This window comes from Urocitellus parryii, chromosome 9, assembly GCF_045843805.1.
Source record: "Urocitellus parryii isolate mUroPar1 chromosome 9, mUroPar1.hap1, whole genome shotgun sequence".
Taxonomy (NCBI): Eukaryota; Metazoa; Chordata; class Mammalia; order Rodentia; family Sciuridae; genus Urocitellus; species Urocitellus parryii.
Genome location: NC_135539.1, coordinates 1571902 through 1595374, shown reverse-complemented (window position 1 = coordinate 1595374; position 23473 = coordinate 1571902). Strand labels below are relative to the sequence as shown.

Sequence of the window (23473 nt, the reverse complement as noted above, 5' to 3'; positions counted from 1 at the left end):
CGTGAGCCCCCGTCTCGGGAGGACGCTCTCCAGGATCCCGTGGGAGTCCGAGCCCTGTGTGCTCACCCTTGCCTTTGGCCAGGGCTTCATCCTGGGGACGCTGGCTGTGGCGACTTGGACAATACACCAGACTTGGGCAGATCTGCCAATTCATTCAACAAACTTTGGGGCCTGTATGAAAATATGGCTGTGCTCCCAGGCCCAGGCAGCATGCAGGCAGCACCACCGGGCTGGACTGCGACTCCTGCGTCCCCGGGATGCACACCAGACTTGAGTCACCAGGAACCTGGGGGCTCAGCTCCCGCACATAGGCAGCATTCGGTCAGAGCAGGAGGAGGAGGAGGCAGAGTGGCAGGAGCATGGACGGGGACCGTGAACAGGCCTCTTGGGCCCTAGCTCCCGCCTAGGAGGGAAGAGAGGCGGCTTTGGCCTACCCCGAGGCCGCCACCCAGGGCCCCTGCAAACGAGCCTGCCCTGAGCACCTGCCATTCCACACGCCACCCGGCTCGCCAGATGCTTCTCCAGTTGTGTCCAGTGAAATGAAGGCAGAGGTGGTTCCCCTGCCCGGACTCTCCCGGCCTCATCTCTCCAGACCCAAAGCATGACCTGCTGCCTGTACGCTGCTGATTCCGATGACTCACGGGATTCACTGCTGGGGCGATCTGCCTGTGGTCACCACGTAGAAGTCCTACTGTCACCATGTACTGAGTATAACTGCTGGCGTGGCTACTTAGTTCTGCTAGGTTGCAGTAAACCTAGATTAGCCACAGCCACGGATTCTACGTGGTTGACAGGTTCGTAGGACCTTCCATGAGGTCTAGCTCGGAACAGATGCTGTACGGACACCCACCAGGCTCCACCAACTCATCAGGACTGAAACCAAAGTCTCCACGTGGAGAAAGGCAGCCGGAGTCCACAGCCGGGCTCCTCCTGACAGCCCCTTCCCTGTGGGTCAGCGATTCAGGAGGAAGCACTTCATGGTTTGAAGCCGATGCTCCTGAGTCTCCACTCCCCCCTGGGCCCTCTTGCCACATCTTAGGACCTCAACTGCCACCAATAATCTCAAACCCTTTGTACTGTGTTCTCAGCCTGAGTTCCGACTCCCGTCTTCGGTCGCCTACTGGAGATTTCCACCTGGATCTCTCAGGAATGTCCAGCTGGATGTGTCTGAAATCAGACATATTTCTGACTATAACATATCTTTTTATTATCTCAATTTACCCCTCAAGCCATGCTCATTTTGCACCCCAAACTGTGCATTAATTAAGTCCATCGTATTTTGCTGGATGCATGGTCACTACTCTCATCCAAGCCACCGTCTTGTCTGTCTCTCTTGGACCTAGATGGTGGTCTCCTAGCTGGTCCCTGTGCTGCACAGCCAACCTCGACCCCACCCTGCCCCCTGTCAGCAGGCCCCAGCTCGACTTGTATGGATGACCAAATCACCAGTTTCACCATGAAAACGTCTCGTTTTCAACCCTGGAGGAAGCCGGTCGATAGATCAATACATTTTATTACTAGGCAATCTGGCTCAAAGATCCAGAGACTCTCCTGTGGCCTCAGGCAAATCTGAACAACATTTGGGCTTTACGTGTGACCCCAAAACAACCCAAACTACCTTTCCCTCAAGGTAACGTCGTGGCCAACTTCTGGCCCTTTTCAAGGTGCCAGCATCGAGTTTCACCATTTGTCGAGTGATTCACTGGGTGCCAATTGGAAATGATTGACGTGCACTGCAGGGCTGGCATACGGCGCTTCTGACTTCCAGCCAGGAAAAGGAAGGCTGTGTTCCAGGAACCAGGGCACAAACAGAGACGGTGCTAGAGGGCGGCTGTCGGCTGAGCGCTCAGGCTGGGACCCAGGGGGCTCAACCCCACGTTCCCTGGGCCCTTCAGGACACACAGGAGGTCAGGTGAAGCTGAGCACTTGGCCGGGGAAAGCAGGGGAATTAATATCTGTAGAGTGCCAGGTGTATCCTAGGGCTCGGCTAAGTATTTCATGTGCATTTAATTATCCCCACAATCCTCTGCAGTTGGAATTTTCTGTTTACAATCCAGGAAATGGCAGCTTGAAGGAGGAGAGCAACTTCCCAGGATGGTGAGGCTGAGAGGGTTTGGGCACAGCACTGTTTAAATGCACATTCTGCAGAGTCACGGAGCCCCGGAGCACGCTTTGTTCTCAACAGCACCTGCCCCTGGATTCCCTCTCTGCTCAGCCCCTGTGATTTACTTTGAGGCTCAGCTTTTTCTCTCCTTTCCTGAGCTCAGGGCCCCCATCAGATTTGCAGCCCGGACCCCAGGGCGACTCGGCTCTGGAGAGCCTGATATCACTGACAGCATGTTGGTCGAGCACAGGGGGATCCCACAGATAAATATTTGCTAAGAGTTATCACATTCACCCAGGGAGGCTTAACTGTGGTCAAGCTCAGAGAATTAACCGGGCAGGCGCTTTCTGTGGTGTTAAAAAGAAACCAACAGTGATGATTCTGATGCCAAATAAAAATATGCCGGCTGGGCTTGGAACAGTGTCTGTGTGGGTCATTAAGCCAGAAACTTTTCCTACGCTTATTTCCGAAACAAAGATTGAGAAAGGAAATCAATGTAAGTTGGGCACAGATCACGCTCTAACTTGCGTATCTCCCTCCGTTTCTCTTCCTCTCAGGATCATCACAGGGCCATTGCCTCTTCAGGCAGAAACCTGACTTCACAAATCAGGACGCTGGCACGAAACATATAATGAGCCCACCAAGCACTGCCAACCAAGGCCAAACAACTTCAATACCGATCCCCGACCCCACCGGGACAGGTTTTCCCTACTTGTTTGTGACACAAATACACAGAATCACGTCCACTTGATTTCTAGTGGAGTCACTTCTTCATGTTCATCTCTTAGGACTAAAATAGCAGCCACAGGACAGAGGTCATCATTCAGTTGTTACAGAATAAAAGTGAAACACGCTTCCGTGACTCTCTTCCTGACCTTGAGTGCAGTCTGCAATGTAACCGGTGTGCACTCGAGTGACGATGAGGACCATCACGAGAAAGTGATAATGACCTCAGGGTTGTGCGTGCAACGCCTCCCACCTGCCAGGCACCAGGCTGTCTCACGTACATGCTGCCATTTAATTCTGCCTCAGTAAGAAGAGATGGCATTGCACGTGCACACACACGCACACGCACACATACACACACACACACCCGGGGCTCAGAGTGGTCAGCAACTCATGCCTGGTAGGTACGTGGTGAATCTCGGGCCAGCCGGTCACACCACACAGCTGGGACTGCTCTCTGCACCACGCTGCCCCTCGACCCCCAGGGCCACAGGGCTCCCCAGGCAGTCCTTGGGCAAGATGAGAAGTATGGACTTTCTCCCTTCTCTGACCCCTGTCTCAGTAATGTAAAACGTGTCCCCTCCACGGTGGAAGAGGGGGCCCAGGTGCACACACCAACACGCACATCCATGGTGCACATCCAGGGTTCTGCATCCCTAACTCCACAGCCCTGAAATGTGGTTGGAAACTGCCCCAGGCCCACACGGAGGACCAGAGACAGCACAGGGACCAGCAGCTCGAGACGTAGCACAGGCAGAAAGAGTAAGACCGCCCCAAAGAAGCCTGGCAGATGCTCCCAGGGCACTAGTTCTCGGGTCCTGCTCCTCTTCTCGGGGTGCTGTGCCCACACTTCCCTGTCTCCTGTGCCTCTGCCAATCGTGGGCTCTGGTGAGCAAAGACTTGTTTCCCTCCAGTTCTGTCCACAGGTTTCCTCAATCCAGGTCGCGTGTCCCTGGTCTGAAATGCCTGGGGACAGACGGAGTCCGATATGGGCTGTCTGCACAGACCTAATGAGATACTTGCGGGCTGGGACCCGAGTCTCGAGACAGAGCTCATTAAGCTTCACATACGACCTTGTACTCGTAGACCGAAGGAAACCTTATACCATGTTTTTAGAGCGCTGTGTTTGACTCCGACCCATCACGTCAGGTCAGGAGTGGAATTTTCCACTTGTAGCACCATGCTGACACTCAGGAAGCTTCAGATTTTGGAGCATTTTAGAATTTTATACTTTCAGGGTGGGAATGCTCAGAGTGTACTAGTGACCATTTATGGACAGCCTTCCCACGGCCAGGCCGGGGTCTCAGAGGCTTTCTCATGCCCATATTGCACTGGAGGGAACAGATGGACTCCACCAAGTCTCAGATCTAAAACTGGGCAGGTCAGAGACCCGAACCCAGGTCACCTGGCCCCAGAGGCCACACTCTCAACTGCAAAGCCACGCCACCTCCTGGGGAGCCTGTCCACTCACGAACAGGACAGAACGGGTCCCACACCAGCAAAACAGGTCACGGTTTACCTCCGTGGCCCCGGGACGTGCTCTGTGCATGGCGAAGGGACAGATGTTTAATAACTTCGCAGTTGCAAGGAGGAGGTTACATAACTCGGCTGAGCTATTTTTGAACTTTGAAAAGAGCAGTCAGCATTTTCCAAAGTGTCCTCTGCAAAACGAGGAACATTAACCATAAAGGAAATCTCCCCCTCTCCCCTCCTGTGCTCTTGTGAAGCTGTGCGTGGTCACATCACCCACACACCCTCCCTGGTGAGGAGCCCCCTTGTAGGAGCCCCTTGTGCCTTGCCCAGCCCGACCTGGGTCATATTGCTGTAATATCCTGCCCACATAAGACCACACATAAAATCATGAGCAATGCCCCCGAGGGCCACTGGCTCAGCCAGTCAGAGCGGACATCGGAGCGCCAGTCGGGCACCGTGAGACGGGCAGGTGCAAATTCATCCAACTCTCTGAGGCTCTTTGCCTCTTCCCCGTCACACAGGGGACATCTTGAGAGCTGTGTATGTGGCCAGCACTCTGCCAAGTGAGACTTCTTCCTCCAGCTTTTCAAGCTTGAAGTGAGAAGACCCTCCCTCGAGAGTCCTGAGATCCTGCTATGCACGGGGGTGGATCCAACTCGGGCTGGAGAGGTCGCATCTCTGCCTTCAGCTCCCAGAGTGAGGGTCCCCTCCCGTCACGACCTAGGTGTCCGTCACAGGGGAATGACCAGGTGAAAGATGAAGTGCTCACACAACAGGACGCAAGGCAGCCACCAAGAGGAACACACGACGATATGTCCCCGTCACAGAGGGGACTTCCAATCGCAAGGTGGAGGCAACGGGAACTCTGACCTATCAGGTACATCTGTCTCCATCAGGAAGAGCGGTGGCCCGGAGTGCCGGGCACATGAGGCTTTGCCTGAACTACAAAAACGTGCGCGGACGTGGATACGTGTCAGATTCAGGGTAGTAGTTTCCCTCCCATGGAGAGGAGGAGAGAAAAGCAGAGCCAGCGTGAGATGTGATCAGAGTTTACATGATCATTTAATGTTTTATTCCTTTTAAAATGTGGGAAAACGGGACGCGTCAACCTTCATTCTCTGTGACGAGGACTGGGTATTCCATCAGACCCTGCACTATTTTCTTTTTCAATATTTAAAAGAAATAAACAAGCATTCCTGTTACCTGAGTTTGTCTTTAGATAAATCTCTCCTGTCTTTATCTCCTGTCTTGTCAGTATGGTGTTTGGGACAGAAGTTACGCCTTGGTCATCTGTGCGCTCCAGGGTGAGCACGGGTCTGTTGGATGGAAGGACTGATGGATGCAGACAGAGTGTGTGTGTGATTTTTTTGAACTGCTTCCCTGGCTTCCTCCAGCTGTCAGTCAAGGGCAGACTGACAGGTGCCACTCTTTCCTGAGGTGGTGTAAAGAACAACGTGGGGTGGGGGAGGGGTGAGCGCCAGCCCTCAGGGACAGAGGTGCTTCATCACATCCCTCGCTGTGGAGGGTGACTTAGAGAGTGATGCCTGGCTTTTCTGGGCTGGAATGGCTTTTACAAAATTGCTGCTTTCAGAGGTACGACTTGTGGAAGGAGCGGAGCAGCTCCCAGCAGCGGGGTCTCTCTCCTTAAAGAATGCCCTCCGAGGTGGTCCCTGGAAAGACCTGGACGTCTTGCCAATTATCCTCCCGGAGTTTCCTTTCCTATATAGATTACATTTCAATTGCCTTACAATGGAGTTATGTTCCCATCAAAATGCCACATCCTGAATATCCCGGCTGCAGGGCACATCTCGTTCAGGAGAGCGCGGATTCATTAGCCCAGTCCCTGTCCTCGGCTCGCAGCAGCCGAGCCTCCAGAACCAGCGCTCGGGTCTCATCCTGAATCCTATCTGGACAAGGACTTGGAATACCAAACACGACGTCGCAGAAACAGGATGGTTAACGAGGGGGAAGAGGAGCCGGAGGGAAAACCTCAAAGGAGCAGCTTCCTTAATCCAGGTTCGTTTTTCAGGTGTATCACACACACAGACACACATCATGTACGTGCACACGCACACGCACACGCACACCCCTTGATTCCCAATTCACAGGTGACCTCTGAAATGTCACAGAGTCCTAGAATCTTCCCGAGACGCGACAGATTGGCAGTACCCTGCTGGCAATCGACAAACAAGGTCTCCTGACTTTCATTTCGATGACCAAAACCTTCACTTGCGACTCTTAAGGTTGTCAAATGATCACCAGCCGCAGGCACGGTGCCAAGCGGCACTGCCCCAGCATCTCACTGAATCCTCATGACAACCCCCAGAACACGGTTCCCAACGCCTGGTCTTCAGGCCAGCAATGTCCACACCACCTAGGAATGTGCCATAATTGGAAGCCCCTGGGAGTCGCCCCACACCTAGGAATACACTTGAAATTCTGAGCGTAGGGCCCAGCAACTGGTATTTTTACAAACCCCTCAAGATTCTGGTGGGTGCTAACGTTTGAGCATGACCTCCTCGGATATAGGCGACATCATCGTGGAGTTGCGATAAGCACCACAAAGGAGCGGGTGATGGTCTAGTCCTACAGACAGTGGGCCAGGTGGAGCTGGAATCCGGACAAGTCCCTACACAGCGCCCCCTGCTGGCCACCTGAGAAATGAGCACAGATCAACCAGGGAACATTAGGCAGAAACATGCGAATGAGCGAGATGCTAAATCTCAACAGCTGGGCCATAATGACAGGCCACAAGGTACAGCGACACTTCCCAGAAACAAAATGTAACGTCTACCCTGATGGGAATGGTTAAATAAATTATGATACATCCAGATGATGGAGTGCAATGCCGTCTTAGCACTGATGCTTGCCAAGATCTCCAATGACCTACGAAAATACTTAAACACAAAAGAGATCCAGCCCACCGGTGGAGGCAGCCTCCCCAAAGCATATCGGGCTGCTGCAGATGTGGGAAGTGGGCCGGTTTCACAAAATGCTGGTGTGAATGTAGAGGGTCCAGTTACTTGGTAAGCACAATTTGGCAATAGATACTCAAAAATGCACCTGCCTGATGACCCTCCAAACCCCAAGCTTAGACTCAACCCTAGAAAAACAATTGCACATGTGATTCAAGAGACAAGTGTGATGATTATCCTTGGCGTTCCACTTCTAACGGAAAAACAATCTGGGGGGAAAAAACCTAAATTCCTATCATTATGCAGATTCGAAAAATAAACCATGGCATATCCATATTGAAGAATACGATATGCACATTGCAAAGAATTTAGATAGACTTGAGATATAATTACGATAAATGGTCGACAGATAGAGTTTTTGAATTTAAAAAAGTTGTAAAAAAATGAAAATAGGATGATATATATCTCAAAACAAGATGGGGAGAAAACAGGGCAGAATCAAACAAAACAAAACGTCTGCTCACACACAACAGTCTCTGTTTTCAGAGCACATTCATCAACGAGTATGTAAACAAGCAAAAAAAAAATCAGGGCAACTAAACCCTGCACCCACCCTGGGAGCAAGCAAAGACCCTCTCTTACTGGTGCAGAGTGTGAGTCGGGGTCTCCGGCTTCTCCGTCTGCCCGTAGCAGCTGGCCTTGGCCTCGGGGATGTAGGAGAACTTGTCCAACATGGAGGACGCCGCGGTGGTCAGGATGCCCAGACCGTCCCTCACCCTCGCCTCCAGGCTGTAGTCCCAGTCGTCGTAGGAGACGGAGATGAGTCCCGATGGAAACTCTTTGGGGATGAGCTCCGTGTTCCCAGAGACCAAGCTGGGGACAATCCAGAAGAAGTCATAGCCCGTGAGGCCCAGGGAGCGGGCCTCGCTCAGGATGAGGACGGCCTCGTCTTTGGAGCAGTAGAGCAGGATGACGGAGGAGTGGATCTTCTTCAGCTGGACTTGCGTCTTGGCGTCCTCGAAGGACGTGTCCAGCGTGATCACGTTCTGCATGTCCCAGCCCACGAAGCTGTTGTCCACTGTGGTCTTGATGAAGCTGATGAAGTCCCTGTAGCCAGGGAAGATGGTGGTCACCAGGGAGAAGACGTGCCAGTCGTAGTCCTGCATGATCTTGAGCATGACCGTGGCTTGCTGCTGGATGGACGCTCCAAACTGGAAGAAGGTGGACGTCGGGTCCTGCCAACAGGGAAAGGAAAGAAAGCCGAGGGTGAGCGAGGCGGGCATGGACAACCCTCTGTCTGTCTGTCTGTCTGGGCTCAGAGAGGGCCCCTCCTACAGCCAGGGGAGGCCAAGCACGCATCTACCCATTTAAAACCTTTCCTGAGCACCTACTGTGTGCCAGGCTCTGGAGCAGATCAGGGAGCTGCAGGGAAGGTGCTGCTCTTGAGCCACCCCCAGCCGCTCTCCTTCCCTCCGTTCCTCCTCTCCCACCTTCGAGTCCATCTGGGTCCCACAGAACAGCTCTCTACTGGGGAAAGGGAGCAGCATCAGGAAACGGATTCACAGGACACACCGGAGCCCTGGAGTGTGCCCTGCCTGAGGCCATCAGCCCTGGACCTCTTGGCTACAGGGACCAACGAGTTCCCATGCCACATAGGCCCCTCTGGGCCATGTTTCTGTAACACCCACTGAAGGCTCCTGTGTAATAGATGCGACCAAGTGTCCACACGCTGCGTGTGACACGGTGATGTGCACTGAGCTAAGGGTTCCTATCAGTCCTGACATCTGCAAAACTCTATGATCATGAGACCAAACTTTCGCTCAGAAGAGCAGGCGACGGTACATCCGCACCCTGCTCCGTGCTTCAAAGCCCCAGAAGGATCCCAGGAAGTTGCTCATTTATGGGCCCAGTCAGTGTCCGAACCCGGTCCTGAGACCCCAGGCCCAGTCCCCTGGCCCACACTCCCCCACAGCCTCTTGGGGTCCTTTAGGGTTGGCACAGGACTGGTGCGTACACCGTGGGAGGGTGGAAAACTGTCACCAGGCAGAGGGTGGGCTCTTTGTCAGGATGCGAGAAACGCCGAGAGTCCCCAAGGTCCTGATGGCATGGCAGCCACGTGTCATTCTGCACTGTGTGCGGGCCTGTCTAGCACCACCTCTGCAGGAAAGCACACGGGACCCCATTGTGCACAGGCACACACGCTCGAGGGACACGGGTCACCTGTGTCTTTCGGGACGGTGCTACAGCTGCGCCCTGAGTCCTGGAACGGGTCCGCCCTCTCCCGTGGACGGTCACAGAAGGTTGTCTAAATGGCCAGACCTCTGTGTGCTCTTTTCTGAAATGTGTGGGTTTGGGGACGATCTGGGTGCTATGTGGCCCAAAGGCAGAGAGAAGAAACAGGGACAAATAAATGCCTTCTGGACTCCTTCCCGCATCACAGTTCTGTGAATTTTACCTAATTAAATCAATTAAAATGGGTAACAGATTTAAAGACTTTGAATAATTATCTTTTCCCTACAGTAGCTTTTGGAGAAACCCAATATTCTCGAATTGATTAATCATGTTAAATCACATCTCAACAAGACTGTGAGAGCCTCAAGGGCAGAGAGACTGAAGTCTGCATCTCTTTGTCCCTGGAACCTCACGGAAGGCTTGGCCCGTGACACATGGAGAAGAGAAGGATGGGGGTCCACGGCAGTGAGCAAGCAAGCGTGTAGCCTCAGAGAACATCCTGGATTTAAACAGAAGGCGGCAGGGGAGGGCTCGGTCCCCGGCACTGCATTTTGGAGGGACCTTCAGCGTTGAGTCCCAACCAGACAAAACGTCCCACACCCTCACCACCGTCTCCACCACCCGGAAACCACTCCTCCTCCCAAAGCCCTAAACACATTTTAATGCACCTTTATTGATATGCAGGGGAATAGCGGAGGCCAGTGAGCCCACAGGTGTCCCTCAAGCCTCTTTAAGTACCAAACAGGGGAGCAACCCAAAGACCCTACCAACAGACGAGGGCACCAGGGTCAAGTCTAGGGGATCTGGAACAGGACCACAAATGCTCCAGGGTCTCCCTGGTAAGAGGGGTGGTCTGAGGAAGCCGCCCGGCAGAGCTACTCCTGGACCATGACAGGCCGCAGGTGGGCATTGTCCCGGGTGGAGGACACAAGACATGGGGAAAGTCCTCAGGAGGATGCACACCAAGGGCACAGTTAGGACCCAATAACAGGGGGCTTTGAGACAAGCCACAAGCACACGTCCCCTGGGATCACCGTGTCGGAGGAGAGGTGGCGGTCACACGGGCCAGGTGCAGCGGGAGTGGGGATCTTCCAAGACCCTTGCTCCAGGCACGGTGGGCTGGATGTTACGGGGCGTACCCACGAGCTGCGTAATGCACCCAGCAGAGCCGTGGTGAGTGCCGTCTTTCCGAGCTCTCCCCTCACAGAGGATGGCGTGGCGGGACTGGGGACTTTGTGAAGGAGAAAGACCATCACGGGGACGGCAGTTCATAGCCCAGAGCCAGCCAGGCACAGGCCATCTGTGAAAGAGAATGTAAAAACCCTGGCCTTGTGCCATCCTGTCCCGCCGCACTTCAGAGCCAGCCCACGTCTCCTGTGACTGTCCCATGTGGTCCCCTCCCCCAAGACGGCTCAGAGCAAAACTTCTGGGGTCAGACTGCCCAGTTCCAGTCCTAGCCGCACAGCCTTGGGGAAGACCATTCAACCTTTCCAAGCTTGGCAGAGCAGGCGTGACTGTCACACCGAGTGTCACAGCTAGCATGCAGAAGCGCTTCCTCTACAAGGGTCACGTTGCTCACTAATGTCTAGAGACTGCTGCGTCCAGTGCCACCCCAACCCCTGTACCAAGCTGGTACCAGCGTCCCACCCCATTTTCAAACAAAGACACAGACCCAGAGGAGAAGGGACCACTGGTGGGGAACCAGGTGTGTCAGCCTTTGACGTCCCAAGCACTTCATTCCTGCACCATCTCGTCGCCGCGGATGGTCCTTTCCCATCCAGACCTGAGAATTCAATGTCCCCGACATGGAACCGTCCAGAACAGTACTCACTGCAAATCAAGTGCTCACAGACGGAAGCCAGGGCCTTCTCCCCACAAGCCAGGAACCCTTTGGAATAGGAGACCATGATATGCCACCCCGGAGTGCACGGATATCGATCATCCTGACGGCTGATGTATGGCTGCCTGATTGAATTCCTATAGACTGACCCTAACCAAGCCCCTCCTCTGCTCTACAGCCACCAGTGGCTCCCATGGCCCACCACATTAGGGCCAGACGCCCCAGCCTGCTCCTTTATGGGTACGAGCCTAGCTTTATAGTTGATCCAAGTTCAAGTCCTGGCTCTGCACTAACTAATCCTGGGACTTGGGTACATTAAGCACCCAACCTTTCTGGGTCTGAGCTTCCTCACCTGTACAATGGACATGAGGACCATGGCACCTGTACAATGGACATGATGACCATGGCACCGTGGGGTTGCTCAGAGGGTGGGATGAACTGACAGGAGTGGGAAGCCGGCCCCGCCCTGTCTGACTCCCGCTGCCCGGGGCTCCTCTCTGCATCCTCACCCCCCAGGCTGCGGGGACGCTCCAGAACTAAGGGGTCCTCATGCCACTGCAGAAACCCACCCCTCTGGCCCACTGCATGCTAATCCCTGTTGCCCCTGCAAACCGGCTCGTGCGCTCTGAGCCCAGGGAGCCCGGGAGGAGGGTAAGGAACTCTTTCCTGGCCATCATGAATCCACTTTTTGGAAAGAAACCATCACTGATGCCCTTCATGTGCCTCAGATGATTATGCTGCACCACTTTCATTTCCACGGGCATCTGGAACTTCAGCTTCAAACAAAAAGCACGGTGCATCAAAGGCTCTGTGTACTCCCAGAGGGATGGTGTGAGGAGGCACTGGCAAAACTTAATTGCAGGAGCAGGCACTGAAGACGCTCGCATCGGGGCTTTGCTAAGGTGATTTTAGGGACTGGTGGGGGCTGGGGAGTCTGGCCACGGCCCAAAGGCCAGAGCTGCAGAACGGCCCTTCCGCCTCCGCACGCCCTTCCCACTTCCCGCCCTGATGGCAGAGGCAGAGACTCCTGCTACTGCCTGGACTCGGGACACCGACAGATCGATCGTCTCTGACCCCCTCTGGCATGTGGCTTCCTGAGGATGCGCAGCCAGGGGAGAGGAACAGACTTCCAACACCCACTTTGGTTCTGGAGCAGAAGCAGTTGTGTCCCCAGGCGCAGGCTCTGCAGAACAGACTGTTTCAAACAGAGCGAGGGAGGCCGGGGGTGTGGGGCTCTGGGTGTCTGTCTGCTCCAGACTCCGCGTTTCAGTCCTCCCATCCAGGCGGTCTCATGAGAAGAGGTCTAGAGCGTTGAATCCTTTTCTAGAATGTTCCAGAGCTGGCCGAGTCCCTAGAATGACATCCAACTCCATGGTCATTCCCGGGAGTCTCTTCAGATCCTAGTACAATGATGGACATGCAGGAAGTGCAGTCCTGTCCCCAGACTGGGATCAGAGGCTCGTGACGACTTTCATTTCACTGACCCCCTAAATGATCCCAAATGCCCGAGAAAGAGAGGGCCAGCCGCATAACGCCCAAGCCTGGCATGGCTCATGGCAACCCAGGAAGAGAGCCCCAGGTGGCCCCGGGATGACAGCACGTGGAGAGTCACTGTAAGACGCACCAGTGCTGGTGCCCTGTGTCAGTCCAGTGGAGATGGAAGTGCTGAGACCTGAGCTCCAAAGCTCATTTGTTTGTTTCCCTGAGCCTCATCTCCACAGCAGGTCCTTCCCGGGAGGGAGCACCTTCAGATCCTAGTGCAGGGATGGACACACAGGAAGAGTGGCCCCTCCCCAGCCAGCACGGATGCACTGACCGCTCTGGGAGACGCTGCACCCGCGTCCACAGCTCTGCTCCCACGGCCCACAGGGTGGGAAATGTGGAAATGTCCAGCAGCCCAGCAAAGATGGCGAGAGACTCCTTGGGAACTTTCTTTCCGACCCCAAGGACTGCCCGGGTGCTCCTGATGAACTTCCTGCCGCCGTCACATGGTATCCACTGAACTTCTGTGTGTCTCTCCAGAGGCGGGAGGAAAAGTAAAGGCATTGAGCTGGATAAGCCCAAGGACTCAAGGGAGCGGCCTGGTCACTGCGCACACCCTGAGCGGTCCCCCAGGCAACGGCTCTGCTTCCTGTCACCCTCCCCCTCGCCGTCGTCACCTGGGCCCTCATCGCAGCTGGCATCCATTGGTCCGCCCGACGCTCAGCACGAGACACATGCAGTGGAGGCACGATCGTGAAGATCCCTGAGTCTCAGAGTTTAAAACTGGGGTTCAGTAAGGACGAGCTGCCCAGAGCGTGCCTAGCACACGGCTGAGCGGGAACTCACAGAGGCCACTGGAGTCCAGAGTCTGTGGCTGAACATGGCTTTCAGGGGTGCTGGACAGAAAGGGGTGTGTGTGTGAGAGAGAGGGGGGGGGATGATGACCCATAGCGAAGAAGACCCCCAGAAGTGGAGACCAGTGTCCACCATCTCCTAGCCACTGGCCACCAGCTCCGGAGCCGGAGGCTGCGGAGGAAGTCACAGCAGACACCACCTTCAGACGCACATCAGCTCCGTTGCCTTCTAACACCAAGTCCACCCCCAGCAGCTCCCTCTGGTCAGACGTTACAAGACCCAGGTTGTGTCCCCGTTCTGTTCCTGGGGAAAGAGAGATCCCCGTCACGGAGCTGGGGGCAGCCTGACTTCCTCATCACCCCGCGAGTCCCCTCTGTCCCCGTCCCTCTGTTGCGATGCTCGACGTTGCTCTCTCCACCTCAACAGGGTGACTCCTGTCTGCAGCCCCCGCCTCCCACCCACCTGTGCCTGGCTACTGCAGCTGTCCGTCTCCCTGGCCTTCGACAGGGACCACAGGGCTCCCAACACATTTTTCCGGTGTCCCCCATGATCTTCAGAACAAAACAGAAACCCGTGCCAGCCCATCCCCAGGACTCCAGCGCCAGGGGCTCAGTATCCACCGTAGCACCCGGGGACTCGGGTGCCCCGTGAGCATGCGACTGACTGGTGACCGGGTGAGCTGACCGGCAGGAAAACCAAAGGCCAGCGCTGAACTTGCCGTCCATCATCTTCCAAGAGCACATCCCCCACCGCCCAGGAGAACAACCAGCTCCGCTTATGGGCCGTCTACAGGGCTCACATCCTAGACCTCCACTGCCACCTCACAGCACAGCTCCCGGAGTTCCCTAAAGACTCCATCTTCCTCTGCTCCGTCCTCCTCTTCGAAAAGAAGCTGAATTTTTCCCTTTGTTTTTCTGCTTTGTGGGGGCATCATTAACAAATAAGAGTGGTGTGCCCCAAGGCGCAGATACCCATGTACACTGTGAGACGGTCACTAGATCACACTGGTCAGCCCTTCCACCACCTCCCATGTTACCTTCTGTGTGTGGGACAGAAAATATGCAAGATCTACTCTTTCAGCGAATTTCCAGTACATAATACAGTGGGGTTGGCCACAGCCACTGGAGTGCACTGTAGGTCCCCAGAACTTACTCATCCTCTCGCTGCAAGCTGTACCTCTTACTTCACCTCCTCCCAGCCCTTGGCAACCACTCTTCACACTCTGTTTCTCTGAGCTCAACATTTTCACCTCCCACATGTAAGTGAAATCAGGCAGTGATTGTCTGGCTTGTTACATGGTCTTCCAGGTTTATCGATGTGGTCACAAAGAGCAGGATGCGCTTCTTTTGTAAGGCAGAGTGATCTTCCAATAAATATGTACATGTGTATCCATGAGTGCTGCATCCACAGATTCAATCAAGCATGGATGAAAAGTCAGTTTTTTAAATTCCGTCTGAAACCACCACATGACCCAGTTATAGCCCTCCTTGGCATGAATCCTAAGGAATTAAAGTCCTCATACTAAAGTCGTCATCATTTACCACGCCGGGACACATGCATACCCATGTTTGTAGCAGCATGACTCACAAACTGAGGGACTAACGGAGTGTCCATCACCAGATGAACGGATAAAGAAAATGTGTTGTACACACTACGGGGTTTTATTCAGCCCTAATGAAAATGGAAATCATGTCTCCTGCAGGAAAATGGACGGAACTTCAGAACTTCAATCTAAGCAAAATAAGCCAAACTGAGAAAGTCAAGGGTCGTAGGCTTCTCTCGTATATGGAGGTTAGAGGGGAAAGGGAAGAGGAAGGGGGAGGATCGCGTGAAAATCTAAAGGAGATCAGTGGAGTAGAGGAAAGGGACCAGGGCCGGGAGAGGAGGAGAGAGGGGAACAATCTAATGACCACACTCGACTGCTGTACTGTGTGTGTCCACGAACATACAACAATGCACGCCACCAGTATGCACAGCGGCAATGCACCCATAAAATACGGAAAAGATAGGAAAAATTCCATCTCCACTGAACATACAGATTTTCCTTGTCATTGTCCTTAAACAACACAGTGTCACATCTGTTTACATAGCATTTACATCGCATCGGGCATTATAAGTCATCTAGAGATCAAAGTGCTCAGGAAGAGGCTGTAGACTATGTGCAAACACCCACCATCTATCTAATAAGGACTTGAGCAAACACCGGTTCTAATGCTGCAGACGGGGTCCTGGAATCAGTCCCCTGGGAATCCGAGGGACGCCTGTTTACCACATTTTCAAGACACTTTCTTTTCTTTCCCTTGGACACACGCCCAGCAGTGAGTCGCGGGACCACCTGGAGACCTTTAACCTCAGCTGCAGGTGGCTGTCCAGGGGGCTGGAGTGCTCCAATCCAGAGACGGGGGAACGCAAGGTGTGACCAAGAGCCTCCGCCTGGTCCCCGACTCAGAGCAGAGGGTGGGTGTTAGGTCAGGTCACCCGGCAAAAGCCCTACAAATGTGAGGGAGCAGGAAATGCAGCCTCCTAAGAGTGGCCGCACCCTCGGCCTCATGCTATCCTGGGCACTACCTACTAGCTGCAGGGGACTATTTAAATTCAAACCTAAAGGATTAAATGAAATTAAATTCTGGGTTTCTTGGTTGCTCTAACCACATTTCAGGAGCTCAACAATCCTTGAATCTTAAAACCCACTCTTGCTGGCCTCACCCCAAAAGATGCCTGTTCAGTTGGTCTGGGATGGAGCCCAGAAGTGGAGTCCCCTGGGCGAGTCTGATGGGCAGGCAGGGTGGGAAACCGATCTAAGACTTCAGTGTCCCACCGCGCCTCAGCTCACGGGGGGCTGTGTGTCCCTCCAGGCGTCCCAGCTCCACATCACCCCCCAGGATCAGAGGCTCCACCAAGGAGCCCTAGAGCATGCAGTGTCCCCAGAGCATCGGCCCCATGGCAAGACAGGTGCCACTCAGCCCAACTGCCCCGTTTTCTGAGTGAGGAAACTCAGGCTGCAGAGCCTTGGGTGGCCGGTGCCGAATTTCACGTAACTCCGCGGACAGAGCAAACGCAGACTCTCTGCCTCGGAATCGGGTGCCATCTTTGGGTGCAGTAACCACCTGCAAGGGGCGCTGGGCACACAGACGGGGGTGCCCAGGAGAGGATGGCATTCCTGGTGGTGAAGGTGGCCACCTTGACCTTTGGGTCCCACACCCTCAGGGACCTCTGGGGGCCGCCACCTCCATTTAGTCCCCCTTCTGAGTTCCCAGCACCTCTGCCTTGTCCCCACCCCTCAGGCCTGCACACCACTGCCCTGTCCAGAAGGACTCTTGAGGGCCAGGCACCAGGCCCTTCTGAGGTCCCAGCACCTGGCAGAGCACCAGGCGGCCGCCCTGGGCAGGACGGGAACCCCGAGCCTCACTTGGTGAGCAGACCTGCCAGCTGGACCCACTCATCTACCCACGGCTTCAGTCCTTCAGCAAACCCAGCCAGCCCCAGCCACAGGGCCACACCAGGCCCTGCTCCAGGACAGCGTGGAGGGGGGAGCCACCAGAGGGAAGGTGACATTCCTATGGGAGGAGACCAGCACAGAGGAGGGGATGGGCAGGGGTGGGGGGCAGGGAGGGCACTGCAGGGGATCAGAGAGGGAAGGAGGGGTGGCCCGCGAGGAGGCTTAGGCGAGGCTTAGGTGAGGAGGGAGGTGGGGGGCACCGAGCAAACTCAAGCCCAAGGCTCAAGGGCCCCGATGGGCAGAGCGGATGGAGGGGGAGGGGGAGGGGGAGCGGGACGGAACAGAAGCCTGGTCTGACCGTCCTGTTGGGGTCTCAGCAGGGCGACCTGGGGGCAGCTGGGGCCTACAGCCCGTCCTTGCCCCCAGAGGTGTCCACGTGGGAAGGGCCATGGAGCGCCCTCAGCTCCCCTGACCCTCGGGGACTGGCACTGTCTCCCTGGAGTTCCAGACCTCTGTCTCAGGGCCACTTCCCCCCAGGAAGCCCTGCCACTCTGCAGCAGGGTCCACAGGTGCAGGGCAGGCGCAGCCCGCATCCTGCTGCAGCGCCTCTGGGGCCACCTCTTCGTGGACCAGCACCCACAGCGGGGCTGTCCTGGGGCCCAGCTGGTTCTCCAGCTCAGGAGCAGGGTGTCCAGGAAGACATGTCACTAAGATGGGCTCACCACAAGGCCCACGCTGGGCTTCACCCGGTGCTCGGTCAGGCTGCGGGTGAGCTGGTGACCCACCTCCGGCAGGGACATTAACAATGATGGGCAGTCTCAGGCGAGGACTGATCACTCGACACAGGCAGCCTGGCTCCCACCAACGCCAGAGAGTCCACCAGACCAGAGGCCACTGGGCAGGTCTCTGAGCACAGGAGGAACCTTTATTTTGCCCGTTCAACGGCTGCCCTGAGCCATGATGGACGTGGGTCACTCTGACCACAGAGCATGGGTTCTTCCTTTATCCCTAACAGTGAATCCCACTGGGAGCCAACGGTCCCTTTCTCAGTCAGGCCAATTGGCTCATCCAGTGCCCACAGTGCCTGTGACGAAGTCAGAGGTAGAGACTGTCCTCATCTGGTTCAGTCAGAGTGACCCCAAGGACTCATAGAGAAAGGGACCAGGAAAAGGCAGCTGCTTCCCCTGTTACCCCCGGACCTAGAAGGATGCTGAGCCAGAATTTCTGGTAGCCATCTGGCTGTCATGCACTGTCCCAAGAAGAAACCCATCCAAGCCCAGGCAACACTGGAAGATGGAGTAATATCCTTGCCAAGCACCTTGTTCAAGCCACACCTGACGCCAGTGCTCTTCTTATCAGCTGCAGGACCTGATTAATGACATCACTTGGCTTAAGCCAGTTTGAATCAATCTTTCTGTCACTTACAACCAAAGATTCCTGATGCCACTTTGGCTAGAAAGACAAAAAGAAAGGAGAATAATAATGTGGCTCTTTCTTTGCTCATCTTTCTAAACCTGGATCGGAAGAATCCAAACTGCAGAGGGGTACGTTCCCCTTCCCCACCCCTCCCCCAAGGCACCTGCCTCTCTCCACACCCCCACCCGCATGGGCTCTTCCCCCTTTTCCCCCTTCCTTCCTTCCTCCCTCCCTTCCTTCCTTCCTTCCTTCCTTCCTTCCTTCCTTCCTTCCTTCCTCCCTCCCTCCCTCCCTCCCTCCCTCCCTCCCTCCCTCCCTTCCTTCCTCCCTTCCTTCCTTCCTTCCTCCCTTCCTCCCTCCCTCCCTCCCTTCCTTCCTTCCTTCCTTCCTTCCTTCCTTCCTTCCTCCCTCCCTCCCTCCCTCCCTCCCTTCCTTCCTTCCTCCCTTCCTTCCTTCCTTCCTCCCTTCCTCCCTCCCTCCCTCCCTTCCTTCCTTCCTTCCTTCCTTCCTTCCTCCCTCCCTCCCTCCCTCCCTTCCTTCCTTCCTTCCTTCCTTCCTCCCTCCCTCCCTCCCTCCCTCCCTCCCTCCCTCCCTTCCTTCCTTCCTCCCTCCCTCCCTCCCTCCCTCCCTTCCTTCCTTCCTCCCTCCCTCCCTCCCTCCCTCCCTTCCTTCCTTCCTACCCTGCCGCTGAGCTTGGTTCTTCTCCCCGTCTGACAGTCACAGCTGCCGTGACACAGACATGACAAGTGGCCCCAATAGCAACGGTTGTCGTGAGGCCGCGGGGCAGGAGGAGAGGCCAACAGGCCGCTCATGAGCTTTCTTCTCTGGCTGTCATGGGGGAGAACAGGAGGCAAAGGGCGCATCTTGGCTCCCCGACCTCTTGCTGGGGCAGCCCATTACAGTGGGCGTGACCTCTTCAGGACTGTCCCCATCTCTGGACATGCCTAGCCGAGAGCTCCAGGGAATCGCCTCTCCCCGGGAGTCCGGGCCCAGGTGTGGGAGTCAGGCCACGGGGGCTCCAGGCGCGGCCTTGGCAGGAAGCCGAGGGTCGCCAAGGCTCGGTTTTCTCCTGTGGATCATGGAGGGAGGCCGAGGCCCGACTGGGGGCAGTTGATGACGATGGCACGTGCCCTGCTCTCAGCGCACACCAAGAGCTCCACCACCAAGGGCCGGGACTGTGGCTGGAGTCGTGGAAATACCAACCAGACGGCAAGGTCCCCAGCACGGCCACCTGGCACGGCACTCCCCTCCCCCCCCGTGCTTCCTGACCCTGGCTCTGAGGGCCAGCAGCACTGCACAGGGCTCTGGCCACATGCCAGGTACCCAGTGAAAGCAGGTTGCCGACCCGTCCTGGGGCTAGAGCTCCCGGACCCCAGGAGCCCCCAGAGCCCCCCGGCGCAGGGCGCACTGGCCGAGCTTAGGGAAAGGGGCTTCTTAGGGCCACAGGAATCACAGGAGGGGCCTGCGCAAACGCAGATTCCCAGGTGGGGGCTGGGCCGTTACCTGGGAGCCCCCGAGGGACACGGGTGCTGCCGGCGCCTGGACCAAGCTCTGAGTCTCAGAGTTTAGAGGCTAAGTCACATGTCCCTGGCCACCAGCCAGCGTCTGTCTGCCCGGAGGTTCAGTCCTAGAGGCTGCCTCGGAAGCAGCCTTCACGGGGTGCAAGGTGGCCTGTCATTTCCAGGAAGGCACAGGGTGCGCCTGAGGCCTGACGTCCTGTCCACCCCGTCCACCCCTGTCCACCGTGGTGTGTCTCCATCAGGACTCCCCCACAGAGACAGCCCCATGTCACCGACTGTCAGGCCCACGGTCTCATCCCAGGAAGCTCCTCTGGGGACGGGCCGTGAGTCAGTCCCTACTGCAGGGGAGGGAGGACGAGGGGCCACCCAGGGTGAACTGCCCCCTCCTGAGGGAGAAACGGAGTCACCCAGGAGCCAGAAGAGCATGGAGAGGTGGCCGTCGGTCAGCCAGGGTCATGGGCATCTGCCACGTGTCAAACAAGTCCCCAGGGAACACAGCTGCCCTTCTCCTGCCGCTGATGAACTCAAGCAAGTCCTTGGTCTCCATTTTTTCATCTATAAAATGGACCTAATGGTTTCCGGGATCCCTGGAGGAGTGCCGGGCCTCTGTGGCACGGTGGACATCCTTGGTGGGTCCTCTGTGCAAGGTGCTTGGTAAGTAACCAGAGCTGCTGCCTCCTCCCCCACCCCACGGGGCTCCTGGGACACACTGTCCAGCCTCGGCTGTTGACCTCATCACCAGGCGTCTTAGCATCTCTCTAAATATCTGTCTCTACGCAGCCAGATTAATGTCGACTCGTCTCCTCAGCAACAGCACTCAGCCTGGCTCCTGCACGTGGTCAAGCTTGGACACATCTGTTGAAGGTGTGAGGAAGTGGGCGAGTGGGTGGATGGGTGGGTGGATGGTGGACAGACAGATGGACCAACGAATGCAGGGATGGATGGATGGATGATAGATGGAGGGACAGTCAAATGGATGAATGGACAGATGCAGGATGGATGGATGGACACATGAATGGATGGACGGATGGATGATAGATGGGTGGCCAGACAAATGGATGAATGGATAGGTGCAGGGATGGATGGATGGACAGATGGACAGACATATGGAAGGATGGATACAGGGATAGATGGGTGGATGAATGGACGCATGAATGGATGGATGGACAGATGGATGGATGCAGGGATGGAGAGATGCACAGACAGGTGGATGGATGGATGGATGGATGAAGGTGTGGGAGGAGACAGTGGAGGAAGGCGTGGAGATTTAATGACCGGGAGTTACAGGTGCATCAGGGACTTGGGGCTGGGGTGTAAATGGGAGCCGTAGGAAAGGGGGGTGTGAGACGAGGGAGGTCGGAGCAGGACTGGGCGTCAGCCTGGGGCGGGGGAGACGGGGTGGGGGGCACCAGGCGCTCTGCTCTTGTCCGTCTGAGGCTGTGTCTTGTTTCTCACTGATGATTTCAGACCTTTTATTGTCCCAGTCGGCTCTCCCCTCCTCCCAGCCACCGTCACAGTCCCAGACGGAAGGACGCCGCTCTGGAGCACAGGAGAGCAGGTTTGAAGGGTGCTGCCGCAGCTCCCCCGAGACCCCCACCTGACCCCAGGCACCCAGAGTCCCTGTGGCAATGGCCTCCTCTACGCGGGCTTCGGACGCTTTGCAAGAGCGAAGCCCCAGTGCAGTCCAGGCCACGTCCTGGTGCGCCAAAGGCAGCAGGTTCTGGATGAGACCTGGAGCTGCGGTTCTCAGTCCAGCCTGAGACGTGGCCGACTCTGTACGTCTGTTTCCTCGGCTACAAAACAGGAAACGCTACCGCCACCGACTCTACCCGCCTCTCATGCCCTGGGAGGCCAGCAGACCAACCAGGTGCCACCTCTGCCCCTGACCCGAGCAACACTGATCCCACGTGCATGTTCCTGTGTCGGAAAGCTGAGCTGTCGGCTCCCTCCAAGGCGGGCTGGTCTGGGCAGCCTGTCGGGGATCCACTTGAAGCTCAAAAGAGGGGGTGAACCCACTGAGAGCACAGTTCACCATCCCAATCGCACGCTGGGCGCAAAAGGAATGAGGGACAGGGGAGGGAGAGGGGTTAACAGAACCATGGACGGGTCCAGTGTTTTCTGAGCAGAGACATAAAAAGGGGAAATGGGACGTCAGCTCTAACAAGGCTCCAGACTGCTGTTGAAAGGAGAGACACACATCAGTGGAGGGCCGTTGGTGCTTGTGCCCGCCCCGGCCTCCTGGTCACCTCCACGCTCAGAGCTGGCACCAGGCCAGAGCCCTGGTCAGCCATCTCTTGTGGGTGACGGCGTCTCAGGTGGGTTTGCCTCCTCCAGGGGGACAAAGCCAGGAGGGACTCCTTCCTCAGGGCCCCGGAGGCCAGCCGGTCCTGAGGCCACCCACCGGCCTCCTGGCCCCCCAACAGCCTGCACCCTGGGGTGTTTCGTATCACTGCGGGCCTGGTCACAGTGCTGGGCGTCAGCAGAAAATCCTCTTTCTCCCCATTTTCTACGTGAGCAGGTTGAGGCTGGGCTCCCCCGGGGAGGGAGGGGGAGTCAGCGCACCCTGGAGAGTCCAGTCACGCAGAGCAAAGCTCGGGTGCCCAGGGGATCCAAGGGAGGGGACCCACCCACCCAGCCAGGGGGGCGCAGGGTTCGGAGCAGAGACCCCGAGCTGCCTCGGGGGGAAGGCCGCCAGGCGAGGCTGAGAGTCCCCAGAGCAGCCCCCATGGAAGCCCGGACACACACGAGGACCAGGGGGCAGAACGGGGAGCAGCTAGGCGATAAGCTGAGGCGTGGGGGGCCTGAGGCTGGGCCAGACCTGGTCTGCAGGGCCGTCCAGGACCGTCCGGCTGGGGTCTCAGAGCCTTGAAACCCGCCCGGGCGTTCAGGCGGCTGCGGCCGTTGAATCCCCGCGGCTTGTCTACCAGCTCTCCCTGCCTGTCGGCTGCCAGGTGTCCCGTCTGACACCCGCTCTAGAGGCCTCCTGTGGCCGCTCCCTGACGGGTCACCGGCACGTGGGACAGAGCTGCCCTGTGCAGAGCTCAATTCACGTATTTGTGGAATTTAATCGAGGACCTTCAAGTCAGTGTCAAAGTCAGCCACGAGGAAGTGGGGAGGAGGGAGAAAGGTGGACGAGGAGGGATGGAGGGACAGAGGGACCGGGGGACAAAGGGACGAGGGGACAGAGGGACGGAGGGAGGAGGACAGAGAGATGGCAGGAAAGCCAGAGAAGGAGGAGCTGGAGGCCCACGTGGCCCGATCCTCGTCTTCCCAGAGGGTGGCTCCTGCTGAGCCAGACGAGGGTCCAGGGAGGAGACTAGAGCGGGAGGAAGGGCCCAGGAGAGACCTGGGCAGGACCACAGCCCTGGGATGCGGAAGAGAGGACAGACTCAGGGACATGCAGGGCCGAGATCAAGCTGTCTTGGAGCTGGTCAACTGAAGCAGAGGAGGACAGGGTGTGAGGGAGCCGAG

General features: G+C 56.5%; 1 protein-coding gene across 1 annotated transcript in view; it reads right to left on the bottom strand.

Annotated features, from left to right (window-relative positions):
• Grin2a (glutamate ionotropic receptor NMDA type subunit 2A) overlaps nucleotides 1–23473 on the bottom strand; it is a 321273-nt gene that overhangs the window by 126056 nt on the left and 171744 nt on the right. The window contains exon 3 of the mRNA XM_026380120.2: nucleotides 7861–8453. Within this exon, the coding sequence (XP_026235905.2) occupies nucleotides 7861–8453 (593 nt within the window). The remainder of the gene's footprint in view (nucleotides 1–7860; nucleotides 8454–23473) is intronic.